The sequence below is a fragment of the Ailuropoda melanoleuca genome, chromosome 4 (genome assembly GCF_002007445.2).
Source record: "Ailuropoda melanoleuca isolate Jingjing chromosome 4, ASM200744v2, whole genome shotgun sequence".
NCBI classification, from domain to species: Eukaryota; Metazoa; Chordata; class Mammalia; order Carnivora; family Ursidae; genus Ailuropoda; species Ailuropoda melanoleuca.
In genome coordinates, this window is record NC_048221.1 from 119175366 (window position 1) to 119198418 (window position 23053).

Below are 23053 nucleotides of genomic sequence, written 5' to 3' on the forward strand. Positions count from 1 at the left end.
ATGCGGGGTGGGGGGGGCTCAATCCTGCAACTCTGGGATCATGACTTGAACTGAGGCAGACGCTTAACCAACTGAGCCACACAGGCACCCCTATTTTCAACTTCCTGAGGAAACTTCATACTGTTTTCCAGAGTGGGTGCATCAACTTGCATTCCCACCAACAGTGTAAGAGGGTTCCCCTTTCTCTGCATCCTTGCCAACATCTGTGGTTTCCTGACTTGTTAATTTTAGCCATTTGCACCAGTGTAAGTGGTATCTCATTGTGGTTTTGGTTTGTATTTGATTAGGGTTTATTTGTAATGTTAGGAAATTTTCATTTAGTGCTGAAGCGCTTTTGCCTATGTTGTGTGATTTAATTTTTTGCAATACTTTGTGAAATAAATAGTATTCCCATTTGTGGAAGCAGGAAGAATAAGAAACTTGCCCAGAGGCATACAGCTAGTTCTCCACAGTAGCTGAGTTTGAATTCAGACCAATTACAGAATATCGTGTTTTTTCCTAAAACACTAAATTCTCATGAAATTAATTTTATTATGGAAGTAATATTAATTATAGAATACAGTAAATAAAATAATTCAATATAGAATATGCAACACATGTATGTATCAGGTACTGGTCTCATGAAACTTATGTTCTAGTAAGAAGAGAAAGAAAACAAGTAGGAAGGGGAAGATGTTTAATATATTGATAATGTCACGTAGAAAATAGAGTTATGCTACAGAGAGCGACTGGGTCACTAATTTATAGTAGTCTGAGAAAGCTTCTCTAAGAAAATGAAATTTGACTTCTGAATGACAAAGTCTTTCTGTGAAGATTATTCCAGGCAGGATAAACAATCCAAATACCTAAGTCAAAAACAAGCAGAAGTGCTTCAAGGTCTGAAAGAAGGCAGTGTGTCTGGAGCTTTGTGCTTGAGGGGAAGAAATGAAGAGATGGGTCAGATCAAGCAGGAATTTCTAATGTAGGGATAAGGAGACCGGTTTTGTTTTGTTTTCTGAGACAGGAAGTCTATGGAGAGGTTTAACAAGGGAGTGACCTTTACACTGTGGTATGGAGAATGGATTGTAGGTCGATAGTAATAGTGAACATTTACTAAGCACTTATATGGTAGGCACTGTTTTATGAGTTTAACATGTATTAGCTCATTTAATCCTCCTAACAGGTACTTGGTATAGGTACTGTTATTAGCCTTTGTTTGGCAAATTGTATACCAAGGTCACATACTTACCTAATGGCAGAACTGGAATTCTGTGCTACAGAACCTAATTCTAAAGCCTTACCTGCTACTCTGTGCTTACTATTCCTGGACAAGATTAGAAGCAGGAAGACAGGTTAGGACATTATTGCCTTATTTACCCAGAGCAAATCATTCCTGATTTTTGAAGTTTCTTTACAATCTTTTTTTTTTAAGATTTTAAAAAATGTATTTATTTGACAGAGAGACAGCCAGCGAGAGAGGGAACACAAGCAGGGGGAGTGGGAGAGGAAGAAGCAGGCTCCCAGTGGAGGAGCCTGATGTGGGGCTCGATCCCAGAATGCTGGGATCACGCCCTGAGCCGAAGGCAGATGCTTAACGACTGAGCCACCCAGGCGCCCCATCTTTACAGTCCTTTTTTTAAACAAAATTGGAATCAAGCAGTACATATTGTAGTCTGACTACTTCTTGTAAGGATGTATTCTTTTTCCCTATATCTTAATTTTTCCAGAATGTTGTTTTAATGACTTTAAACAATTCAGTCATGGCCATGTGACTTAACATACATAATTCCTTACTGATGAGTGTAACAGGGTTTAGACATAGCAAAAAGAAATCTCTCAACCCATTTTAAGAAAAAAATATACTACAGGCCATTGGGTATAAAATCGTAGGAAACAACTATACAGGAGATCAACAATTAAACAGAAGACTTGAACAATACTATATATATTAGACCTAACATATCACTAGAATATACCATCCAACAACAGCCCCAGAATACACATTCTTCTCAGATGCATATGAAGCATTTTCTAGGATAGTCCTGTATGTTAGGCCATAAAACAATCTTCAATAAATTTGAAAGGATTAAAATCATAGACAGTATGTTCTCCAAACATACTGAAATGAAATTAGAAATCCATAACTAAGAGAAATTCGGGATTTTCACATCTTGTGAAAATTAAAAAACATGTCTTTAATAGTCAGTGGGTCAAAGAAAAAAATCACAAGAGAACTTTGAAAATACATTAGGATGAATAAAAATGAAAACTCAATATACCAAAACTTATTGGATACAGCAAAAGCTATAGGTGGAAATTTATAGCTATAAATATCTATATTTTATTTTAGTATTTTATTTTTAAAGATTTTATTTATTTGTCAGAGAGCGCACAAGCTGGGGAAGTGGCATGCAGAGAGAGAAGCAGGCTCCTCACTAAGCAGGGAGCCTGATGCAGGGCTTGATCCCAGGCTCCCTGAAGCATGACCTGAGGCAAAAGCAGACTTTTAACCAACTGAGCTGCCCAGGCGTCCATAAATGCCTTTATTTTGAAAAGAAGAAAGATCTCAAGTCAATAATCTAACCTTCCAGCATAATAGAAGAAGAGCAAACTAAAGCAAGCAAAGTAAGTAATAAAGCTTGGAGAGGAAATAAATGAAGTAGAGAACAGAAAAACAATGGAGAAGAAGTCACAAACCCAAAAATTGGCTCTTTGAAGTTACTAAAATCAGGAAAGGAAGAAAGGGACAAGTTACAGGTCTTACAGATATAGGGAGGATAATTAGGGAATATTATAAACAATTGCATGCCAACAAATTAGATAACCTAGATGAAATGGACTAATTTCTGTGAAGACACAAACTACTGAAACTGACTCAAGAATAAATAGAAAATCTGACTAAATGTTTAACAAAAGATTGAATTTATAATTTAAAAACTTTCCACAAAGAAAAGCTCAGGCAAAGAAGGCTTTCCTGGTGAATTCTACCAAACATTTAAAAAAGAATTAGCATGAACCATTCACAAACTCTTCCCCCAAAACAGGAGGGGACACTTTCTGATTCATTCCACAAAAAATTACCGATACCAAAACTAGAGAAAGACAAGAAAACCACAGACCAACATCCCGTATGAATATAAATGCAAAACCTCAACAAAATAGGGGCGCCTGGGTGGCACAGCGGTTAAGCGTCTGCCTTCGGCTCAGGGCGTGATCCCGGCGTTGTGGGATCGAGCCCCACATCAGGCTCTTCCGCTGTGAGCCTGCTTCTTCCTCTCCCACTCCCCTGCTGTGTTCCCTCTCTCACTGGCTGTCTCTATCTCTGTCGAATGAATAAATAAATAAAATCTTTAAAAAAAACCTCAACAAAATAGCAAAATGAACTGACGAACATATAAAAAAAAATCATACACCATGAATGAGTGAGAACTACCACAGGAATGAAAAATTGGCTTACCATGTGAAGATCAAAAAATGCAATACACCATATTAATAAAGGTAAAAAAATCACATGATCATCTCAATAGATGCAGAAAAAGCATTTGACAAATCCAACACCCCTATTTAAAAAAAACAAAACACACTCAACAAAGTAGGAATAAAACCAAGGAAATGGGTTGTTAAATAATTAACCCTTTTAGTTTGGAGATACACTATTTCGTAATTAGATCTAGATCTTTGTGTAAAATCATTAGACTTTTTGTTTTAAAAAATATTTTTGGGGCACCTGGGTGGCTCAGTCGGTTAAGCATCTGCCTTTGGCTCAGGTCATGATCTTGGGGTCCTGGGATTCAGCCCCACGTCAGGCTCCCTGCCCAGGAGGGAATCTGCTTCTCCCTCTTCCCCCTGCTCGTGCTTTAATAAAATCTTTAAAAAAATTTTTTTTTTAAAGAAAATATTTTTGCCATTAACCTGTTTATTCTCCTTCCAGGTGCTTTTGCTATTCTTCATCTGTATTAGAAAGTCTTCTTCTGTTTTGTTTTTATTGTACTATTTCTATTTAATGTTTAAGGGAACATTCCAAAGAAAACAGATATAAGTATAAACCTGATAAACTTTCAATTCAATCCAAGCCAGCTCTAAGGCCTAACAATTCGAAGTTCCATTAGACTGGCAATCAATTGTTGAAAAGTGATTGGTCAAATTTTACTTTGGTTATCCTGGGCCTCCGTGAGGACATTCCCTGTCTTGTCCATTTACCATTTTGATTAGTCCATATTCTGGGGTTAATGATTGTTTGTTTGAATGTAATGGCATTTCACCTCCCTGACAGCTTATAAATTTTTTTTTTTTTATTTTTTAGCAATCCGATGTATCCAGACATGGTCTTTGTTGTATTTATTCTGCTTGGGGTCCACAGAACTTTTTAGATCTTTAAGTTGATGTTTTTCAACAATTTGAGGCAAACTTTAGGCATCACTGCATCAAATGTTTCTCTCTTCCTTTCCTCTCCTTTCAGACTTCAAACCAGAGGTAAATTACATTGATACTGTCCCACAGACATCAAACCTTTGCTATTTTTTTTCTTTCTCTTTGTGCTTGAGTTTGATAATTGTATCAGCTTGTCTTAACAGCTGTCTTTCCTCTGAGGTGTCCAGTTCACTGTGAAGCCTATCCAGTGAAATTATTTCAGATACTGTGTTTCATTTCAGATTTTTTTTATTACCAGACTTTCCATTTGGTTTTTAGTATCTATTTCTCCACCAAAAATCCTTATCTGTTCATTCATCTTTTTTTCCTATTAATTCTTTAACACGTTTTAAAGCTGATTTAAAATAATTTTGTTAATTCCAACCTGTGAGTCATCTCTGCATTTGCTTCTACATATTTTCTATTGATTATGGATATAAATTTTCATTGTATGCTTAGTACTTTTTTTTATTGTGTACTGGACTTCGTGGATGTGTTATGAAAACTCTGGATTCTATTTTCTTCTAAAAAGTGTGTTTTCTTCTGGCCAGCTGTTAATTACAATGGATAATCTCGATGCTGTGAAAATTTGATTCTAAGCTTTGTTACAGTGAGTTTATCCTTTAGCCCATAGTCCTAACTAAATAAAGTATGGCCCTTAGGTCTAGGATGTTGTCCTTCCTCCTTATTATGGTCCTTTTCGGGTTTCAATGGAAAACCCAAAGTATTTACTAAACCCCTTTTAGTGGAATTTAAATTTCAAACTCTGTATTCCCCTGGCAGCTACTACCTCTCTACAGTTCGTTAGATTTCAACTACTGCTTTCTGGTAGGTTCTTTTGAATATTACACTGTACAGGTACAATTTTGGAGTCCACCAAGGATTTGAAAGAAATTTGTAGGCATATCCTGGGGCTTATATCTCTGAAACTCTTAAGATTTCCCTCCTAATTTCCAGCTGTTCTACAAGCCCCAAATGACTGCTCAGCCCAGAAAGACTGTTACATTCTGCTTGAAGTCTATTTCTAAGCACATTGCACCAAATGGAAATTTCCCTTGGGATAAAAGCTAGTTAATGTGGATCTCTTCTAGTACATGATTTTGTGCACTTTCTGCCTGTTTTTGGTTCTTGAGTCTAATCTTTGCTTTTTATAATTTGTTCAGTTTATAATTATTGGCAAGAGTTAGTCCAATACAAGCTACTCCTTCACTGCTAGACTGCAACCTCTGAAACGTCAAAAAGTTTCAAATAAAAAAATTAAAGGCAAATAAAATTTATCATTTATTTCCAATCCATTAGGATAAAAACCCACTTTATGCAGCTGAACCTTTTAATTCATTTTTTTTCTGAAGAAAAATACAAAAGACCAGATTAAAATTTGAGACAAGCATTTCAAGGAAAATCCTTTGACTCAAGAGTCCAAAACCAAACTCTAAATGGTTCATTCTACCAAAAGAATTAGTTTTTGTACAAAATATAAAGAATTTCCTCCTATAATTAAAGACTGCTGTATATTTACTTAAATTGTAATTCTAGTATCTGCTTTTCCTCCACTTCTTCCTAAGCACAAAGCATAGTCAGAAATCTAATAACCTCAATGGGCAGACTGTCTTAGAATAACTTTTACTGTTAAGATACTTGGGAAAGATAGTACTGCCTTTCCTTGGCTCAAAGTCTGGTACATCAGTAAGTTTTAATATAGTTTACAAAACACTGCCATATTAACATGAGCACACTAACCTTTCATGTTTAAACATTACCACTAAAGAAGTTAATGACAGAGAGCTTGACGCAGAATCCAAAAGGTCACAGCCTAAATCTAATATTAATTCAGAAAGCCTCAGCAACTTCTATCATTATTGAAAAAGACCAGACCAATCCCTTTCACCTCCTATTGTCCTATTTTCACAGTCATTCTATGAGAAGAAAACCCCAGCTTACTAAAAATAAAATAAATTAAAATAAAAAGTAAGTCATAGAAAATAGTTCTCTAGCACTAAGCTCAACTTCAGACTTTGATCAGGGAAGTTAAATAACTTTTATACTGTATGGAAGATTATTCATACAGTAATATAATTCTGACTCAGTGTTAATGACAACATTAGCTTGATGTTTCTCTTTTAACACCTGAAATCTTTGTTATCTAAAAACTACTCCAATAAAAGGTGAGCTACATTACTGCAGACAGAATCATGATAAATTTAAAGATTATATTTTAAAAGTTGAGCATGAAGCATAGACCTTTAATACGACTGACCAGTTATTCAAGTATCAACAGTGTTAATCCTTTTCTAAATGAAAATACAAAGTGAAATTTTATGAGCTTTATTGAAAATGTTTTAACTTTGGATATTCCCAATTCTTGTCATCATGTATACTGCATCCTCTTTCATTATCAATAATTTATAATTGATGCTTTAATGTTTGAGACCTTAAAAAGATACAACATATGACTGAAAATGGGCATGATTCTGGCTTAAAAAATTTTTTTTTCAATTTATCTCAACCCTCATTTCTGTTATCCAAGGAGTTCTAAGGTCATGATTAGAGGAGACATTTAAGTTACAGCTACAAATAGCACATTATCTTAGGAAACCATACATCTTCTATATGTAGGTAAATTTTTAACAGGAACAAGAGCAAAATTAAGAAGAATGTATGTCTTCATTATAAAATTCTTATCTAGATGGGGCAAGCTTTGAATTTTAATGTTTTCTCTCAAAACCAAAGACATTTTTCCTAAATGAAAAAAATCTTTGTTACTACTATAAAATTATTCTTTCCACCCATGACATTTTACATAAAAGCACCAAAGAAAATTTCTGTAAACAAACTTTTAACCAGTAAACTAAGGGCAAATATCCATTTGCCTTTATTACAATATTTAAAAAGCCATGATATGAGTCTCTATTCCTACAATGACAGTTTTATAATAAAATCCAGGCATACTTATACAAACGAGAAACGGAATTACTGTACATTTTTGGGGAACAAAAGACAGATTAACAGACTAACTTTTTAGTTAACAAAGTGAGCACAAGAAACCTATAAAATGTATGCAATGTATAAAAATTCAGTAGTTTTTTAAAGTTTCATTGAAGGGATTAATAATTATTAAGAATAAAAGATGGTAGATCCACTGGCTTTTAATTATCCTGTAAACAGTAAGAAAGCAATAAGCAATAAATCAGAAATGTCTTAGCTCTCAGTTCTTCCCTTCTCTCACACAGGAACCACTTTTACAGCAGTTAAAATTGGCCTTCTTAAATATTAGAATAATTCTAGCAGAAAATAAATTCCATTAGGAATAAATTAACAGTCTACAATAGATTTCTGACAAATATATTAGGAAAAAATACTGCAGATCACATGAGGATTGATCTAGATGTTGTAATGACAGAGTGACTCAAACCTTCTAACCGTCTCTTTTTCTATTTTACTACATTTGCTTTGTTGCTGTCAACAAATTGCTTTCTAAATTGGTAACAAGGTAACAGAAGAATGAGAAGTGAAATGCAATGTTTAATGTGTAGATTTATGAAAAAGGAAAAACTTTCAAAATACTTTTTCCTATTACTGTTACATAGGAAAAAGTTTCATTTGGCACACTGGACTTGTAAAAGAAAAGAAAAAAAAAAGAAACTTAGAGTGTTTGGCATTCTAATCATCTGTAGTAAAGACAACAGTAGGAAAGGAAAATAGAAAAAGTTACTACTTTAAGAAAAGACATCAGAAGACAAAAAACCAAAGGCGCTTGTGTCTTCTACCATTCACTGTCTCTGGAATACTTTCATCTGCAACACAATATACAAATTATTATTTACATTATGATTATATTGGTAAAGAAGACCAGAATCAGTTTTTGTTGTGCTCTAACTTACAGTGCCCATTGGGATAACCATGAGCAGGCCTTCAACAAAATACTCCATTTGCATTGTATATTTTATTTAAATTTTGTTTTATGGTGCATCTGCTGGGGTGCACAAATAATTGTAAGACTCTGAAAAGTCCTGTAAACTTAGGCTCATTTTCTGTAGCTGATAACTATTCAATGAAGATGGTGTGTTTCTCTCTTTGAAAGCAAAATGTTCTGCAGGCTTACAAAGGTCTTTCCTTAAACAGTGGTATCGCCAAAGTCCTTGTTCCAACGTATGTATGCTTCTAAGGTTTGAGGGCTCACGCTGCGTTTTATCTTTTTCAAGGATTCAGTGAAGTCAGATAATCGAATATTTCTCATCTAGATTTAAAAAAAAACAATACAAATGATGAACACATATATAGTAGTTAACCCAAAAATGGATTAAAGTAATGATGCTGTTGCTTATTATTGTTACAAATATATATACATGTATTCTTAGAAAATCATGCCAATGTTAGGCAAATTTGCTATATAAGAAATCTTACCAAAATGCTTTACTAATATACTTTTATTGTATGTGCTTAATTTCATAAGTATTAAAATTTTAAATCATAATATTTTCCCATTTTAAAAACAGAAAACACTCATTATAGAAAATTTGATAAAATACAGACAAGCAGAAAAAAGAATCACGATTCCATCATTCAGAATTCTCAAGTCTCACTCACCACAAGCATACTCTAGCTAAATTCATGCTGGATTTATTAGAAAGGAAGATAGTTTACAAGAAGCACATGAGACTTTTAAGGAAATAATGCTTTTTACAACATGTAGGATGCTTGTATCTGAAATTTTCTAATATTACTTATAATGTATTTTATATTAATTTGGTCTCATTTTCTGACCTTTTAAAAAGATTTTGGGAGACAGAGAGAGAGCACAAGCTGGGGGAGGTACAGAGGGAGAGGGAGAATCAGGCTCCCTGCTGAGCAGGGAGCTGCCTGTGGGGCTCAATCCCAAGAGCCTGAGATCATGACCAGAGCTGAAGGAGATGCTTAACCGACTGAGCCAACCAGCTCCCCCTCACTTTCTGATCTTTTTAATTGGCTATAAGAAATGTAGAATAAAACAATGCTGAGTCCACATTTATCTATAATCACCTGAAGATTTTTAAAACTCAAAAGGAACTTGGCACAAAATGAACAGTTTAAAAATTGCCACTAATATATACATGTTCATTTTGCCCAAAAATAAGTTAAAGGAGAAATGAGACAAAACATCAACTGATATTCATATATATTCTTCTTTTCATTACTCTTATAAAACCCAATCTAACTATTTCACACTCTCTGATATCTTGATGAGCACAGATTGAAAAAACCACCCACACTTGTATCTTGTAGCCTAATCTTAGTCAAAAAGGAAAAGGATATATTGTTACCACATAATCAGCATATGAACCTTACATGTTTTTTTATTTAACTTGTAAAACACATACTGGCTCTTCCTAAAGCCCAAAGAATAGAAGGATGATGAATGTAATGTATTACCTATGATATTTTTGAATAAATTTTATTATAGAAATTAAGGTCTTAAAAGCTTTTGATGAAATTCCAATTGAACTGTATAGAATGGTATACATAAATATATGAATTTATATGATACTTTGAAGTTAGTAAGAGATGAATGTATACAACAGGAAAAAGCAACTGGTAGCTAATTTGAGAAAGAGAAAAGTGGCAAAGATCTTATCAAAACAAACTAATGAAATAACAAAGTTAAGTTGGATACAAACTGCGTGCTTTATTTATTTATTAAAGATTTTATTTATTTATTTGACAGAGATAGAGACAGCCAGCGAGAGAGGGAACACAAGCAGGGGGGAGTGGAAGAGGAAGAAGCAGGCTCCCAGTGGAGGAGCCTGATGTGGGGCTTGATCCCAGAACGCAGGGATCATGCCCTGAGTCGAAGGCAGACACTTTAACGACTGAGCCACCCAGGCACCCCTATTTTTTATTTATTTTTAAATAGGCTCCATGACCAACGTGGGGTTTGAAATCACGACCCCGAGATTAAGAGTCACATGTTCTACTGACTGAGCCAGCCAGGCACCCCAAACTTTGTGCTTTAAAAACAAAGTACAGTATACCTGGAATTTATAGCAACAATTTTTAGCACTACCTTTTAAAAACATGGAGTTCCAATACAATTATTTGAGTTTCTATTCTCATATAATATTCTTTATATTCCTTTATATTCTATAGAAGTCAAATTGGGTTTATCTCACCTAAATGTGTGTATATACCAATGCCTGACAATACACTTAGTTATTAAACTTGTACTGAATAATGACTAAAAAAAAATTCTAGTATACAATTTTAGAAACCAAACTACTTGTGTTTTCCTCTCCTCTTATAAATGCGACTGATAAAATAGATTTCCTTAATCTCTATAATAAAATGCCATTATTATTTATGTATTTTAAAATTTTCTATGGACACATAGTATCCACTATTGCCAGACTGGTTTAAGCATTTTATAAATATTAATGCATAAGTCCAGGACTAACAGCTAAAAGTACTACCATTTGTTAATACTAAAACCATTAGATTAAAAATAAATAAACTGGATAAAAGTATATAGTAGAACCAAAACTTGTAACAATGTAACCTAATACATAATTAGTAGGATGGTCACAAACGGTACCAGTAATGTTATTTCTTGTAATTCATTCAATAGTTTTATTAAATTTTAATTTTAGTGTTCCTCTCTAAAATTCAGTCTAAAATAAGGTTCTAGCTATATGCAAAAGAATGAAACTTGACCACTCTCTCACACCATACACAAAGATAAACTCTAAATGGATGAAAGACCTTGATGTGAGACAGGAATCCATCAAAATCCTAAAGGAGAACATAGGCAGCAACCTCTACGACATCAGCCACAGCAACCTTTTTCATGACACATCTCCAAAGGCGAGAGAAACAAAAGATAAAATAAGCTTGTGGGACCTCATCAAGATAAAAAGCTTCTGCACAGCCAAGGAAACAGTAAAAAAAACTAAGAGGCAGCCCACGGAATGGGAGAATATATTTAGATATACAAATGGCTAACAGACACATGAAAAAATGTTCAAAATCATTAGCCATCAGGGAAATTCAAATTAAAACCACACTGAAATACCACCTTACGCCAGTTAGAATGGCAAAAATTGACAAGGAGGAAACAACAAATGTTGGAGACGATGTGGAGAAAGGGGATCCCTCCTACATCACTGGTGGGAATGCAAGCTGGTACAGCCACTTACCACCTTACGCCAGTTAGAATGGCAAAAATTGACAAGGAGGAAACAACAAATGTTGGAGACGATGTGGAGAAAGGGGATCCCTCCTACATCACTGGTGGGAATGCAAGCTGGTACAGCCACTTTGGAAAACAGTGTGGAGGCCCCTTTGAAAGTTAAAAATTGAGCTCCCCTAGGATCCAGCAATTGCACTACTGGGTATTTACCCCAAAGATACAGACGTAGTGAAGAGAAGGGCCATATGCACCCCAAATGTTCATAGCNTTCAAAGAACTGGAACAAATAGTCCTTAAATTTGTATGGAACCAGAAAAGGCCCCGAATCTCCAAGGAACTGTTGAAAAGGAAAAACAAAGCTGGGGGCATCACAATGCCGGATTTCGAGCTGTACTACAAAGCTGTGATCACAAAGACAGCATGGTACTGGCACAAAAACAGACACATCGACCAATGGAACAGAATAGAGAACCCAGAAATGGACCCTCGGCTCTTTGGGCAACTAATCTTTGATAAAGCAGGAAAAAACATCCGGTGGAAAAAAGACAGTCTCTTCAATAAATGGTGCTGGGAAAATTGGACAGCTACATGCAAAAGAATGAAACTTGACCACTCTCTCACACCATACACAAAAATAAACTCCAAATGGATGAAAGACCTCAATGTGAGACAGGAATCCATCAAAATTCTAGAGGAGAACATAGGCAACAACTTCTATGACATCGGCCAGAGCAACCTTTTTCACGACACATCTCCAAAGGCAAGAGAAATAAAAGATAAAATGAACTTATGGGACTTTATCAGGATAAAGAGCTTCTGCACAGCCAAGGAAACAGTCAAAAAAACTAAGAGACAGCCCACGGAATGGGAGAATATATTTGCAAAGGACACCACAGATAAAGGACTGGTATCCAAGATCTACAAAGAACTTCTCAAACTCAATACACGAGAAACAAATAAACAAATCATAAAATGGGCAGAAGATATGAACAGACACTTTTCCAATGAAGACATACAAATGGCTAACAGACACATGAAAAAATGTTCAAAATCATTAGCCATCAGGGAAATTCAAATCAAAACCACACTGAGATACCACCTTACGCCAGTTAGAATGGCAAAGATAGACAAGGCAAGAAACAACAATTGTTGGAGAGGATGTGGAGAAAGGGGATCCCTCCTACATTGTTGGTGGGAATGCAAGTTGGTACAGCCACTCTGGAAAACAGTGTGGAGGTCCCTTAAAAAGTTAAAAATTGAACTACCCTATGACCCAGCCATTGCACTACTGGGTGTTTACCCCAAAGAGACAGACGTAGTGAACAGAAGAGCCATACGCACCCCAATGTTCATAGCAGCTCTGTCCACAATAGCTAAATCGTGGAAGGAACCAAGATGCCCTTCAACAGATGACTGGATTAAGAAGTTGTGGTCTANACCCAGCCATTGCACTACTGGGTGTTTACCCCAAAGATACAGACGTAGTAAAGAGAAGGGCCATATGCACCCCAATGTTCATAGCTGCATTGTCCACAATAGCCAAATCATGGAAGGAGCCGAGATGCCCTTCAACAGATGACTGGATTAAGAAGCTGTGGTCCATATATACAATGGAATATTACTCAGCTATCAGAAAGAACGAATTCTCAACATTTGCTGCAACATGGACGGCACTGGAGGAGATAATGCTAAGTGAAATAAGTCAAGCAGAGAAAGACAAATTATCATATGATTTCTCTCATCTATGGAACATAAGAACTAGGAAGATTGGTAGGAGAAGAAAGGGATAAAGAAAGGGGGAGTAATCAGAAGGGGGAATGAAGTGAGAGACTATGGACTCTGAGAAACAAACTGAGGGCTTCGGAGGGGAGAGGGGTGGGGGAATGGGATAGGCTGGTGATGGGTAGTAAGGAGGGCACATATTGCACGGTGCACTGGGAGGTATATGCAACTAATGAATCATGGAACTTTACATCAAAAACCAGGGATGTACTGTATGGTGACTAAAATAATATAATAAAAAAATATTTAAAAAAATAAATAAAATAACATTCTTATATATTTTAAAAATAGTGGATAAAATTATATTTTAGGTGTGGGATTAAAATTCAAGTAGATATTATACTGAACTATTGAAATAAATGTACTCTATCAGAATGAATTAATGATATTTTAAAAATATGTATATTTTTCAGGCTCCTGTCATTGGAGTAGGCTAATTTAACACCAGTACTAATAAAAAAGTAGTATAAGTTTCTAATTCCAAACATTATTCCCCATTAAAATGAACCAGTGTTCCTGGGGTGCCTTGCTGGCTCAGTTGGTAGAGTGTGCAACTCTTAAACTCAGGGTTGTGAGGTGGACCTCCATGATGGGTGTAGAGATCACTTAAAAATAAAATCTTAAAAAAAATGAAGCAGGGTTCCTGTAGAGTTGCTGATTCCAGGTGTTGGGATTAACTGTCTTGTTCCCAGAATGCAAGAATGCTTCTCCAAGTTCTAAAGTAATGTTGAAAGGGCACACCTTAATGTAAAAAAAACAGATTTCAGTGGCCAAATGTAACCCTTGAAACATTAAAAAAGTTATAATTGATTTACAGATGTGTTGGGCATCTTCTGACATGTCATGTAATGATTCCTACCTCTTGTTATATATGCCCTCTATAATTCCTTCCCTTTGAATGTGGACTGGACGTTAAGAACAGAATACTCCAAAAGTGATGGGATGTCACTTTCAGGATTAAGTGATAAAGACTTTGACTTCCATCTTGTTGGTACTTTCTCTTCTTCCTGGCTTGCTTGCTTTGATGAAGTAAGTACTATGTTGGAGAGGCCGATGTGGAAAAGAACTGAAGGAGGCCTTCAGCCAATGGTTCAAGAAAACTGAGGCTCTCACCTCAATAACCCATGAGAAAGTGAATCTGGCAAAAACCCATGAGAAAGTGAATCTGGCAAAAAACCACGTGAGTGAGTGAGGAAGCAGATCTGCTGCAGTTGAGCCTTGTAATGACTACAGCCCCGACCAACATCTTGATTACAGCTCCATAAAAGACCTCAGCCAACACCCTGATTGCAGCCCTCTAAGAGAGGTCGAAGCAGATGACTCAGCTAAGCTATGCCCATATTCCCAACTCCATGAAAACGTGAGATAATAAATGTGGTCATTTTAAGCTAAGTTTTTGAGCAATTTGTTATATGGCAATACATACCTATTGCAACAGAACTATCTTGTTTTGAAGTCATGAGTTACTAAAAAAAGGAAATAGACTCAAAATTTCTTTATTCTTCGAATAAAACAGGAACTATATTTAGGTTAACTTTGTCCAGTGAAGAAAAATGTTGCTCAGAGCTCCTGGGTTGCTCATTCAGTTAAGTGTCAGACTCAGTTTCAGCTCAGGTCATGATCTCATGGGTCATGAAACCAAGCCCCATGTCAGGCTCCCCAAGTCAGCTTGAAGATTCTCTCCCTCCACTCCTCCCCCCACTCACGTGCTCTCTTTCTCTAATAAATAAATAAGTCTTTTAAAAAAATGTTGCTCAAATTTGATTGTATGTATATTCTCAGGATGGGCAAAATATACACAAAGGTTAACAGAGCCACTATCAGTAGAAAACTGGTCTCTTTTCTCATGCAATAATGGACAGATTTGTAAGACTTTCTATGCCCTAAGCAGCCACCTACTTGCTTTCATAAAATCATAAGATATTAATCAAAGTGTATCAAACTATTCCATTTATAGGTACAAGTGGATTTCCCAATGGGCTTTCATAGGAAATGCTATGGCCTTAGAGCCTAAGACAGAGAGAATACTTGCAGATGAGGAGGTGAGTGGATTTTGCCTGTTAAGTCATTTGAGAATTTGTAGACTGCTTCTTACTGAAATTTATTTGCCAGTTGGTGGTTTTAGCTCGTTACTGCCTTAATTGCTCCCTTTATTCCACATGGTCTTTCCACGGGACAAACTACAGAGCCCTAAATTGTCACAGAGTCAGCCTCTTCTCAGTCTGAATCTAGGGGACCAAAGTATAGGCGGTATCCAGTTTACCTGTCCTGGGTCCAAGGCAGGGACTGGTGTGTGGAGAAGAAATAATTCATGCATGATGCTTACTTTTTAGGTAGAAAGGTACTATCAGGTTTATGCTTTAAGAAAATTTAAAAAATGTATTTATGGGATATTGTTAAGAAATTAAACTTCTAAAAACCCAGAAGACACTTTGGGAACACAAACTGTACAGTAATACTTCTATTTAAAAAAAGAATTTTAAAAATGTGGAATTAAAATTATGAATCAGATAAAAGGGACTTGAAACTTATACTTTAAATGTGCATTTTTAGGGTAATAGCAGCTAAATGCCAAAGAAGCTATGTGGAATTCTCTATTCCCAAGCTTCATTCATATCAAACACACTCTAGGTAAACTAGACTTTTAAAATGGAAGGGTGTTTGCAGTAAGTGTGAGGGTATTCTTAGTAATGCAGCTGATTAACTACCACACACAAAACACCCGAAAACAACTAAGTTTACTTAGAAGCTTGAAGAAAAAAGACTGTCAAAATGTATTCAGATACATTCATTCTATATGTAAAGAGTTCACTGTCTCCTTAATAGCTGTTGAAACCTGGGCAGTAAAAAATATCTCTGACATATAAGTTATAAATAAGACTGATTTTAAATGTTTGCTTACATAGTTATTACAATCATTCTGCATGTCCAGCTTTATATTCTGCAGGCAATCTTTTTCAAAAGAAATGCCTTAGCATCTCATAAGAGGGCCCACCATATTAAGAAAATGTAATGAATTACATTACAATGGTATTGCTTTTACAAGGACAAAGACAAATGCTGAAAATCTTATAAAATAGAATATCAAGGGATTAACTTGTTACAAAGAGTAAAATTCTCAGGGTTTCTATAATTTTCTTCTCTTTAATATTTATATAATGATTTGATACAAAATGACTTAATGACTATGTATGATATTTTTGTCAATTACCAAAGAACACCATTAACAGATTGTAATTTGATATGTCCCTATATTTTGAAATGAAGCAAAGTTAACTTTTTCTAGCTTCTCATCACATCAGCTACAAAAATCCACCCAAGAGATATGTCTTACAATATAGAGAACCAGAGCAAAGAAAAGATAATTATAAAATAATATACCTCACTGGCAGACATATTCTTTACTTGTTCTGGTTTCAGTTCTGTAAAACATAAGACAGCCACTTAAAAAAAGATTTCTAAGTTTAAATTGCTGAAGAGCAAAACTAAGTACAATGATCAAAAAGTACACGTTCAATATAAATTATTTCTATTAAAAGGAAGATACACATTAAGAGCAAAATTTGTAAATGCTTAGAATAACAGTCCTTCTTAGGAGTAACTGGGAGTCAATTTCTTTGCATATTGCTCAAGAACAATAAATTTTACAAATTTGAGAGTGAACTTAAAAGAACGTAGCTTGTTCTTCACAAAGGCGGTATTTTTTTTTAAACCCAGTAACTTTTATCTGCTTCAGAATAATAGCCAAAATATTCTGAAAAAATACAAATGGTTTATATATTACATACTGGTGGAGTATACTATCTAAGATTTCATGCCTCTGGCAGCAAGAGTTTGACTAGAATGTTTGCCCAGAATTTCAAAAATATATTCTCAAGGTTACACTTATTGTTCTCCAAATCAGCAACAGTCAGTACACTGTTTCCTTGCAGGGGATGTGTTCTAGAAGTTGCACATTCCATGTTCTATTTTATCGTCACAGCCAGCAATCTGAGTGCATACCTGAGAGCATTACCCAGCCACTGCTCATGCTGGCTGTGGAAAAGCAGTTGAGAATATCTAATCTCAACTGATATCATAGTGGTATTTTAGAATCAGCAAATAACCTTGAATCAAAACAAAGCAATTCCTCAAAAGATAACATATAATAATACAAATAAAATCTTCTCTTAGACACTTGATATCAGAATATTGAAAAGAGCCAAAACGGGTAAGAACATTTCCCCTTTATTTTTCTTTTTTGCTTGCTTAAAAATGTTTTCTTGGGGCGCCTGGGTGGCATAGCGGTTAAGCGTCTGCCTTCAGCTCAGGGCGTGATCCCGGTGTTATGGGATCGAGCCCCACGTCAGGCTCCTCCGCTATGAGCCTGCTTCTTCCTCTCCCACTCCCCCTGCTTGTGTCCCCTCTCTCACTGGCTGTCTCTATCAATGTCAAATAAATAAATAAAATCTTTAAAAAAAAAAAAATGTTTTCTTTTCTTTTGTGTTTTCTGCTGGTTACCTCCTATGAAGAAGTGAAACATATGGCAGATGGTGATTTATCATGCTGAGCACTGTTTAATGTACAGAGTTATCTAATCACTATGTTGTACACCTGAAATGAATATAACATTGTATGTTAACTATATTTCGACAATAAAAATTTTTTAATTAAAAAAAAAAAGAACTGAAACCTGTTGTTTATAATGGGTCATGGTCTACTCACCCATGGCTGTCTTTGTATGGTCTGTGAGCTAAGGATGGTTTCACATTTTTGTTTGTGAAAACAAACAAAAACCAAAATAACACGCAATGGATATGTGGCCTCACAAGCCTAAAATATTTATCAGGTCTTTTACTGAAAAGTTTGCTGACTCTAAGTCTAGAAACTACTTTGTACAAAGTTTTCTAGCAGCTTAAATGCTTTCTTACTAAAACTAAAACAAAAACAAAACTTCTCAATAGGAACTTCTTAAACTTCTAAAGCAGTCTAACAAATATGTCTAAATGTTTCAAGCTCTACACATACCTCGGATAGGACCCAATGCTGCATCTTTTGCCAAAGCTGTTAGATCACTTCCTGAATATCCATCAGTCATTCTAAGAATAGGAAGAAAGAGCAAATTATTTTCATCTTTGCAGATTTAAAATCTCCATGTGAAAAGAGGGTAAAATCTAGTTTTCCTCTGTCATCAAGCAGACAGCTATGCAATTTGATTTTCAAAAAACAGAAAGGCCCACTTGCTGAAAACAAAAACAGTCTATGGCAGGATCCTCCTTAGATAATACCTGACATTTTCATCATGAGAACCATTCCTTTAGATTAAAGCATACTGTATCTCCAGGAGGCTCCATTAAATTGTACACACATCCCTTGGAAAGGTAAGACCTATAAGCCATTGCTGGCCAAGTGACACATAACCATAATTTTGCTCTGTAAGTTAATGTTTCTTTATCTTGACAAAAAAAACACTGCCAGTCAAGGTAGATTTTTTTTTTAATTTTTAATTTTTAAAATTTTTTCAGGTCACTCTATGCCTTAACATGGGGCCCAAACACACGACCCTGAGATCAAGAGTCACATGCTCTACCCCGAGCCAGATAGGTGCCAATGTACATTTCTTTAAATGTAGGACAAACAGAGTGAAGGAAGGGTCTGGGGTAGAAGATATTGGCAAAAACAGGCACACCTGAATGGGATGCCACAGTGGGGAGTCCTGGGCAGCCAAGAGAGTATGAAAGGGAACTAAAAACTAGGGGGGCAAGGGGGAAGAAAATAAAACAGGAAAAGAAAGCATTTACTTATCACGTACTATGTTATATAACTACAGAGATCAAACATTAGCTGAATTCTTTATTGGAATGACAAGAATCTCACTTTTCTAAGTGTTGAATTTATTCTTTTTTCATAGGTATCTGAGGACTGAGAGTTTTTACTAAAATTACTAGTTATTCACATACTTCTTGAGTATTTAAATTACCTTATGAAATTTTTAATGACTAAAATTCAACAAGTGCCCCTTTTATATTCAGTTTCTACTTAAGTACACCACTCATAAAAAAAGCTGAAGATGCAAAAGTTAAAAAAATTATGTGTAATACAAGAGAACAAGGTCATATGACAATATTTGTGTTGGTGTGGGCAGAGATATAAGACATTTTAAATTTTTAAAATTATTTTAATACTACTTAGAAGTATTTTTTTTTTTAAAGATTTTATTTATTTATTTGTCAGAGAGAGAGTGAGCACAAGCAGGGGGAGCAGCAGGCAGAGGAAGAAATAGGCTCTCTGCTGAGCAAGGAGCCCGATGTGGGACTCGATCCCAAAACGCTGGGATCATGACCTGAGCCGAAGGCAGACGATTGACTGAGCCACCCAGGCGTCTCTTTAAGTTTTAGTAAATTTATAAAAAGAATGTAGTTCCATCATCAGATATGTAGGTCAGGTCTCATAGAGGATCTAGAAATTTAAATTTAGATATCATATATATAAGAATAAGAAATAAGAAAAAGGGTGAAACAAAGGATGAGATGAAGTTCTCTGAAAAATAAATTAATTCATTCTTGAGTTTACCTTAAACAAAAAAGGAAAAGAATTCTTAAGGAAAAAAAAAAGATGAAAGAAAAAAGCTTTAAGATAGACCAAATCAAATTACTCACCTAGCTAGTTGTGCTAGTTCTTTTTGGGTCAGTGGGCTTCCTTGTTTACATAACAGATTTTTAAGTAAAAGTAGTCGTGTCTGAAAACAAATAAAGAATTATCATTCCCGAGAATTAGCTTCATGAAATATCCAAAAATTAGGTTCAAATTCAGACCCTCATTTATGAACTGAATGATCACAAACAAATCACTCTCTTAGAGCCTCGCTCATGTCTGTTAACTGGAGTTAAAACTACCATTTTTGGGGGTGCCTCAGTGGCTCAGTGGGTTAAACATCTGACTTTGGCTCAGGTCATGATCTCAGGGATGGAGAACGTCAGGCTCTCTGCTCAGTGGGGAGTCTGCTTCTCTCTCTCCATGTGCCCCTCCCCCTCACTTGTGCTCACTCTCTCTCAAATAAATAAAATCTTTAAAGAAAAATACACTACCATTTTGGAGACTTAAAGATAATCCAAATAAAACACAAAAGAAGTAGCTGCTGCTACTATCAAGGATATTAAGGGTCTGAGCTAGACAACCACAATTTTAAATTTTTTAATACTTTTATTTTTTTTCTAAAGATGCATTTATTTATTGTAAAGTGAGAGAGAGAGAGAGAGAGAGAGAGAGAGCAAGAGTGCAGTGGGGAGGGGCAGAGGGAGAGACAGAGAGAGTCTTAAGCAGACTCTGTGGCTGAGTGTGGGGTTTGATCTCACAACCTACGTGGAAATCAAGAGTCGGATGCTTAACCCACTGAGCCACCCAGGTGCCTCAACAATCACAATTTTTTAAGAACACTTTTATAGAACATTAATCTCCCCATTGTAAGTATATAATTCAATGACTTTTAATAAATATACAGTTGTGCAACCACCACCATAATCCACTTTTAGAACATTTCTATCACCCCAAACAGTTCACTTATGCCTGTTTGCAGTTAATCCCCACTCCCACCCCTAGCCTTTGCAAACCACAATTTCCTTTGGTTTCTAGAAATATGCCTTTTCTGGATATTTCGTACAAGTGGAATCATATGATAGGTTCTTTTATATCTGGTGTCTTTCACTTAGTATGTTTTCGAGGTTTTTCCATATTACAGCACGTATAAATACCTCAATCCTTTCATTGCTAAACAGTATTCCATTAAATGCACATGCCAAATTTGTTTATCCATTCTCTAATTGATGAACATCTTAGATTCCTTACAGTTCTTGGCTATTATTTATAAATATAAAAATTCTTGTACACCTATTTGTGTAGACATGTTTTCATCTGTCGTGGGCAGATTCTAAGGAAAGGAATTATTGGGTCTTATGGTAAGTTTACATTTGTCTTTTTAAGAAATTGCCAAACTGTTTTCCAATGTGGCTGTACTAAAGACTGGAAGATCAATATTGTCAAGATGGTAGGTCTTGATTCCGTTTAAAAAAAAAAAAAATTCTAACACAGATACGTACCTCCTCATTTGGCAAAGACACATAAACCCGTTTGATGAAACGCCTAAAGAAAGGATTCAAACAATTTCAGAAACAGTTTTGAATGTAAAGGTAACCCAGTTCACGTAGCAAATGACAAGAAAAAAAGCTTTAAGTATAACATTTTAATGCATTTTAGTAGTTATCAGTGTGAAGTTATTTTGACTTACTTATTTGTTTGAAGATTTTAAGTAATCTCTACACCCAACATGGAGCTCGAACTCACGACCCCAAGATCAGGAGTCTCACCCTCTACTGACTGAGCCAGCCAGGCGCCCCTTGAGTTACTCTTTTAAAACTCTCTAGGGGCGCCTGGATGGCACAGTCGTTAAGCGTCTGCCTTCGGCTCAGGGCGTGATCCTGGCGTTATGGGATCGAGTCCCACATCAGGCTCCTCTGCTGGGAGCCTGCTTCTTCCTCTCCCACTCCCTCTGCTTGTGTTCCCTCTCTCGCTGGCTGTCTCTATCTCTGTCAAATAAATAAAATCTTTAAAAAAAAAAAAAAACTCTCTAGATAATGTTTAAAAAATCTTTAATTCAATATAGTCAGAATTAAAGTAACCATTTACATATGTGTGTGTATGTATATATATGTATATATGTGTATATAGGTATATATATATATTTTTTTTTTTGAGAGAGAGAGAACGAGCATGAATGAGCACGAGCAGGGGAGGGGCAGAGGGACAGAGAGGGAGAGAGAGAGAATCCCAAGCAGGCTCCACACTGAGCGCAGAGCCCGACATGGGGCTTGAACTCATGACCCTGAGACCATGATCTGAGCTGAAATCAAGACTCCAACACTCAACCTACTGAGCCACCCAGGGGCCCCTGTATATGCATGTTCTCAATAGCAATAATGTTTTAAAGCAAACAAAATATCTAATATAAGCAAAATAAAGAAATCTCTGCTACCTTCTTGAATCTGAAAACAACTAAAACCAAGGACTACAGAAACAGAAAAGTAAACTTCACCATCAACAAACTCAGGTAACACTTAGACAACTAAAGTGTATGAAGAAGAGCTGCCCAGGGCAGTGAAAATTATACTGATGAATACACAGGATACACACAGGATACACACAGGATCTGTTGCTGAAGATGCCAGACATGGCTATCAGAGCACAGAGCATTCCAAAGGAAATAGAGCATACTCTAAGGAGTAATAGAGCCAACCTCCCATATTTAAGCAACCATGTGAAGAATGGCTCTGCAAATCATGTGACACCTAGTCAGGAGCAGGGGAATAGCAAGGAAGGTGATGCCAAAAAAAGAAATTCAAAGACACATCACCTTTGTTAGAAGACATCAGTCAGTCTGGGAAGATCACAAGCTGTCTTGTGCTGACTAATCTTTATCAGGTAGGGGTTGATTGTGACTCAGGGATACTACCTGTTAGTCCAGGCTATTCATAGGACAATGCAAGATACTTGCTCAGTATGTTATTTTTCTAGCTCTTCTCCTATGTTACTCCAAAACTAGGCTTTCCAAGAAAACTCCCCTTTATTCAAATAAAAATAGTAAGCAAAACAGGCAAAAGCACATGGCTAATTTCTTTAAAATGCCAAAGAAAAGGGAAAAGATTACATTAAATATAGGGAATATACACAAGAAGGTTTTGCCATAGAACA

At 35.8% G+C, this 23053-nt stretch overlaps 1 protein-coding gene across 1 annotated transcript in view; it reads right to left on the minus strand.

Annotated features, from left to right (window-relative positions):
* Positions 1-7208: 7208 nt before the first annotated feature.
* SPAST (spastin) overlaps positions 7209-23053 on the minus strand; it is a 54148-nt gene continuing 38303 nt past the window's right edge. The window contains 5 exon segments of the mRNA XM_034659679.1: positions 7209-8626; positions 16712-16752; positions 18338-18408; positions 19969-20048; positions 21406-21448. Of these exon segments, the coding sequence (XP_034515570.1) occupies positions 8504-8626; positions 16712-16752; positions 18338-18408; positions 19969-20048; positions 21406-21448 (358 nt within the window). The 3' untranslated portion in view covers positions 7209-8503.